General features: G+C 41.0%; 1 protein-coding gene across 1 annotated transcript in view; it reads left to right on the forward strand.

Moving 5' to 3' along the window:
- E2F3 (E2F transcription factor 3) overlaps positions 1-5,169 on the forward strand; it is a 78,319-nt gene extending 73,150 nt beyond the window's left edge. Inside the window, exons 6-7 of the mRNA XM_029243909.1 lie at positions 384-519; positions 1,688-5,169. Of these exons, the coding sequence (XP_029099742.1) occupies positions 384-519; positions 1,688-1,950 (399 nt within the window). The 3' untranslated portion in view covers positions 1,951-5,169. The remainder of the gene's footprint in view (positions 1-383; positions 520-1,687) is intronic.
- Positions 5,170-6,000: the final 831 nt, after the last annotated feature.

Genomic DNA, 6,000 nt, shown 5'->3' on the forward strand with positions numbered 1-6,000 from the left:
TTTTCGGCTGTGTGAGCCCTACAGTCTGTTGGGACTATTCAACTGCCCAGCTCTGCCATCATAGCATGAAAAAAAAGAAAAGAAAAAAAAAAAAAAAACCAAATATCAGCCAGAGGCTACACACAAACAATGGGAATGGGCGTGACTCTGCCAATAAAACTTTATTTGCAAAGCCAGTTAGTGGACAGGATTGACCCTTGGGCTGCAGTTTGCGGACCCCTGCTCTAGAGGATGACAGTCATTGATTGAGGTGGACTACCAGTAGAGAAACAAAAGGAACAATGAAAATCACCCTTACTTTCCATTTTTTGATGAAGATTACTATAGCTCTCATTTCCAAAAGAACCTTCTGTTTGAACTTATCTCACTTCTTCTGTTCATAGAGCCTACAAATACATTTGGCAAGTACCCAAGGACCCATTGAGGTTTATTTGTGTCCAGAAGAGACTGAAACACACAGTCCAATGAAAACAAACAACCAAGACCACAATGGGAATATCTCTAAACCCACTTCCAAAGGTAAAAATTCCACTTTTGTCATCTGGAAACTATGTTAAAAATGAATGTGGCTAGAAGGATCCTGTATCAGAATCACAAGTCTAGGCAAGAAACAAAAATTTCTGTTATTAATGTTATTAAGGTAACATTTTTTTTAAAAAAAAGTCATTCTGAATAGTTTGCAGAAGAAAGTAATGATCTTCTTCAGGGCAAATGGCTCCTCCACCCACTTAATGCAGCCCCTACAGGCTTTTGCCATCAGCAGAAACCATTTCTTTACAGTGTTTTGGAAAACCAGCGGAAGTGAGGAGTGAAGCTGTAAGCTGTCTGGGTGAATCACCAGCTATACTTGGACGCACACCTCTGAGTGATACCGCAGAGATCATTGGAGAGGGAACTGAAAAAAGTTAGGAGAGAAGAGCCTTTTGCCAAAGAAGTTTTATCCTAATTTCCCCCGCAATGTGATGGGGAGAGAATAAGGGAGGGAAACCCCAGGAAAATAAATCTAATGCATCCCTCCACTGTCCACACAGCAAGGGAAGCTTTTTGCAGTCTTTTTATTTTTTTTCAGATTGGAGATATGCATTTAATTTTCTTCTACTACCTCCCAATATAGGAGCAAGAATAGGAATGATTTAAGTGATCAGGTCTGACTTAATATTGAGGGGGAGAAAAAAATGCTACCTCAAATGGTAAAACAAAAGACCACTTTTTTTTTTCCACCCTAGAACTTCAAAGTGGATGTGTCTTTTTATTTGTATTTTTAGAAGTATCTTTAATAAGCTAGTTGTTCAAAAAAAGACTAAGTTAAAATCGGTGATCTCTACTAAGGAGCCAACTTTTCAGCCTGTAGGTTTTGTTTTCTTTTGTTTTTCTTTACAGAATGACTAACTGATAGCAGGACATTTTTTAGCTTGTTAGCCTCTAATCTTTGAAGCTACGTGTATTCTTGTTTGCTAACTGTAGGTATTTTAAAAGATGAGTGAGTAGACAAGAACACAGAAAGGCTTACCAGAGTCACTGCTCACAGAGCCTGTTAGCATGAGGTGATCTATACTGTAATGTCATCTAATTGTCCTTAGCAAAGAGTGTACAGGCTTTTATAACAGCAACACGTACATGCTTCCCCAAAATTAATTTGATTGTTGCCTAACTTATTTTCTTGTTTCCTCCAACTTTTTCCTTTCAGACTTGGCTTCAACCAACTCAGGACATAGTGATTGCTCGATTTCTATGGCAAACCTTTCTCCTTTGGCCTCCCCAGCCAACCTTTTACAGCAGACTGAGGACCAAATTCCTTCCAACCTAGAAGGACCATTTGTGAACTTACTGCCCCCCCTGCTCCAAGAAGACTATCTCCTAAGCCTTGGGGAGGAGGAAGGCATCAGCGATCTCTTTGATGCTTACGATCTGGAAAAGCTCCCGCTGGTGGAAGACTTCATGTGTAGCTGATTATGCTTTGTGTGGACTTCCCTTATAAACCCATATTTTTTTATTATGAAACCGAACATCTGTCATGCAGTGTTGTCCCTTCCTACCTTCTTCCTCCAAGATAGTATCATGAAGTAAACTACAAACTTCAGAACAAAGCTGACATTTTAATGAATTAAAAAAAAAGAAAAAAAATGTCTAAACGCACAGTTGCAGGCGCCCTTGGGAAAGCCCTGCCTCGCCCCAGGCTCCAAAATCTCCTGGATGAGTCAGCAAGTGAGAAAATGTGCAATCAGGTGTCTCTCACCCGTCCTTTTCCTCCCTCCCTCCTGGACTGGCTTGCTGTGCCTGACGGATGGGCTGTAGACTGGGGTCTGGCCACCTGGCCCACTCGCAAACAGCAATCTTCCTTAATAGCATTTCAAGCCGTGCCTTCTTCGCAGAATGCATGTCTTTGGGGTCTGCTAATTTGGAATGGAACTGCAGGAACTGTAAACTTGAAGTCATGCGAAAGTATGAAATGGATTTCTTCAGCTCTTCTTAGGAATATTTAAATTACTGTCATAATTCAGTTTAAACTATGGACCGCATGTCCCACTAGGAGGTCAAGAGATCCTCCACAGCCTTTCAGATGAAGAAACTGTTTTCAAGTATTTGTCGCAGATACAGAAGAATAGTTGAGTTCTGCCCCTCTGAGCTGTTGTGGATTTTTCCTGTCTCCATAAACCACTTCCACTCCCCTGCCCCCAATGTATTCGTAAGTTTGAAGTTGATTTGTAGCAAATGCCTACTTTGGAGTTCTTTGTGGATTATTTTAGATTTTTTTTTTTAAGCTGCCATTTAAGCATTCCTGTGGCACCCATCACCATTTCAATTTAATTGTTTACTTTGAAGCAGTTTTTGCTAATTCAAATTATTTAAGCAGAGGTAGAGAACCTCTATTGATCAGAGCATCTAAACGTGTGTGATCTAAGGTTTAACAGCCTCTGCAAGAAGCTTTGCCCCATCTTGCTTCCTTTCCCAGGAGGGGGCGCTTGGAGCCAGTGGAGCTCGCTGACAGGGGCGGCCCATCTGGAAGGAGAACCAGATCAGATGACACAGCAGCCCCAAGGAGCAGCAGGTGTGGATCCCTCCGTCCTTGGGCTTCCCGGGCCCCCGTGACCGGGGAAAGGGCTCTCTTATACTGCACTCAGGGAGACCACTTCTCAGGATGGGGTCAGATGGAGAGGCCTCTGGGGAGAAAGACATCCCCCGTTGTGAGTAGGGTTCTATCAGTGGCATTTACTTCCGCTGGTGAGAACAGCTCCCATTCCCCTCCCGCTACGAAGGAGTGAGCTGGACCAAGGGAAGTCAGGGATGTAGAAAAAGCAGGACGGGATGCCAGGGCATCTTCCCCTTAACTCTTCAGGAATGGTGTCCCAAGTTGGAGGCTTCGTGACAGCTGCAAATCCTACCAGTTCTGTCCAAGAATGGCTTTCCCATTGGCCAGGGGGAGATGGCCCTCTCCCGCTGGGAATGTGGCAGAGTACCTCACATCCATTCCTTGGATGCTAAAGACTGTGGGAATGAGGGAGTCATCTAAAAAACAAACCTCAACACAAAGAACAGTTAAATTGAAATGCTATGTGCCCAACACAGCGGTAGGCACATAGTAAGGCACTCGATTCACGTGTTCAATTGAATGGCAAATATATCCCTTAGGAAAAACACAAAACAAAACCGCGAAAGCCCTAGCCGGGTTAGTCTAGGTAGATTTCCACAATATGCAAAGTGGTGGTCGGGTCAAAACAATGACACCAGCACTTTAAACTATTTGTGTAGGTATGCATGGGTGTATGTTTGAGAAGAAAAACAAAGGTGCAGATCATCCTCCCTTTTCTTCTGCCTCCATCCCCACCCCCGTCGTCCCCTCATACACACACTGGACTTGGTCCGAGATGAAGCATTGGGGGGGTGGGGGGGGAAGGGGGAGCTTTGTGTCAAGTGCCTACTGGAAATGCACTGTGGGGTGTTTTCCTGTATGGGAAACCATTTATGCCAAGCTTTTCCCCATTTCCCATATTTATCTCATCTGGTTAGCTGCCTCCGCTTCCAGCTTTGTGTAATTCTCTTTGCCAGCTGCACAAAAGCTGATTTTTTCCCAAAGTCTAAAGACTGAGCTCACCTGACTAGGTGTTTGTGTGTCTGGTTGAATTTCTCGTTAAACCTTTTCGTAACGTGATGCCGTATTTATTGTTTTAAAAATGAAAGGAATCCTAATAAGTCTTGCAAGTTCCTTCATGCATAAGGTTTTCCCAGTTAATGGGCTTAACTGGTGTACGTTAATTAGACGTCCATACTGTATTCTGTTTGCATTATTAGTCATTTTATTTTTTACATAGTATCTGGCACACAAAGTGGGTTAGTACTACAGTATTTGCGTTACTTTAAGTACTGAGTATGCAGGTTTCCTGGTACCATTGAGTTGCTGCTATTAAAGCTCACACATGAAATGGCTAAAAGTTACACGTGTGCGTATTATGACTGCGTGAGCCTTAGAAAGTAAACTGTATAAAGAGCAACACATGAGCTGTCAAACAGTGTTAGGTGTGTGTTTATATGTACAGATCTGTGCGTAGCAATCGTTTTATTTAAGTTGATACGCAGCCTACTCATATTTTCATTATCTAGCAATTTTGTACAAAAATAGCAATTAATTTGTAAACACTGCCAGAATATTTTCTAGCTGGTTTGTAATTTTTTAAGAGTGTTGTTTTGTTTTTGTTGTTGTTGTTGCGTTCTTGTGTTCATTTCTGTTGTAAGTGTAGATCTGTAAATACAATTGCAGTATTTAAAGCTTCAGCTTTCAGGACAAAGAAAAGTAAGAACTCAGCGTGTGCATGACAACTCGTGTGTACAAGAGGAGGGATTTGAAGGAAGATGCCTTGCAGAGTGAGTCGGGTGGCAACTGTCAGATTGTGGGAATTTCTTTTCCTATGGGGTACGTGATTTTGTCAAAAGTAAGTATTTCTCCCAAAATTGGGAGCAGGCAAACTACTAATCAGTTTAGCTTTGTGTTGTAGCTATAGTTAAAAGGAGAAAATATGTAATATAATGTAAAAAAAAAAGCTTTTATGATGGATTTTGTAAATAGATTTGTTACAGGGTAACCTGTTCTCTAGCTGTGATCTTACCACTTCAAATGGGTGTAATTTGAATAAATTTTGTATGGTAAAGGATCAATAAAATGATTTTTTTTTAAAGAGCTTAGACTTGTGGATGGATTTTCTTACTATTGTCTTATGCTCCTACATTAATTTTATTTTTAAAGACACGCTTAGCAAGTTAAGGGGAACGTTTGAACAAAAACTCAAAACATCGTATGTCTTACCATTTAGTTGGGATTTGGGGAACATTAAGCAAAAAATTTTTTGAGCACCTGTGTTATGCTTGCCACTCTGGGAAGCAGAAGAACTTGCCACGTCTCTGATCACTTGGCAGAAACCACTACCAGGTATGGAGGATTTTTACACTGAGAAAGTGACAAGTCAAGTCTTATTCCTCATAAGGAGTATGAAGCCAGTAGATTCTATTTCTCAAGATTGGTAATTACCTTCCTCGTTCTAGATTCTGTATTTCTTATAATGCCACCTGTGAACAACTTCGGATTTTTTTTGACTGCTATGTCACTCCTAACTCAGAGCTCATCATGTAAAAGCTTCAAAATGTATATCGTATACACACACAGACACACAATCAATACACAAGAGTTAATGTACAAAAAAGAAACATCCCCTGCCGCCCCCCCGCCCCCGTCTATTCACCCCAGAGGTAACCACTATTTTCCTTTTTCCTGTGTGTATCCTTCTGGTCTAGGTGTTTTCTAGGCATATATAAACACGTGTTTATATAGTTTTTAACATAAATCGTACTTAATACATATATGTTGATGTTTAGCTTTTTTTTTTCCCCACTAAATAGCATCTTGGACATCTTTCCATGTTTGTACTTAGAGATTATGTTCATTCCCTTCAAAGGCTGCATAGCGTTCCAGTGATTAAAATTTTATTTAATAATTTATTTACCTAATTT

Source organism: Monodon monoceros, unplaced genomic scaffold (assembly GCF_005190385.1).
Source record: "Monodon monoceros isolate NGI ecotype Baffin Bay Population unplaced genomic scaffold, NGI_Narwhal_1 Super_Scaffold_3, whole genome shotgun sequence".
In the NCBI taxonomy this organism is placed as follows: domain Eukaryota; kingdom Metazoa; phylum Chordata; class Mammalia; order Artiodactyla; family Monodontidae; genus Monodon; species Monodon monoceros.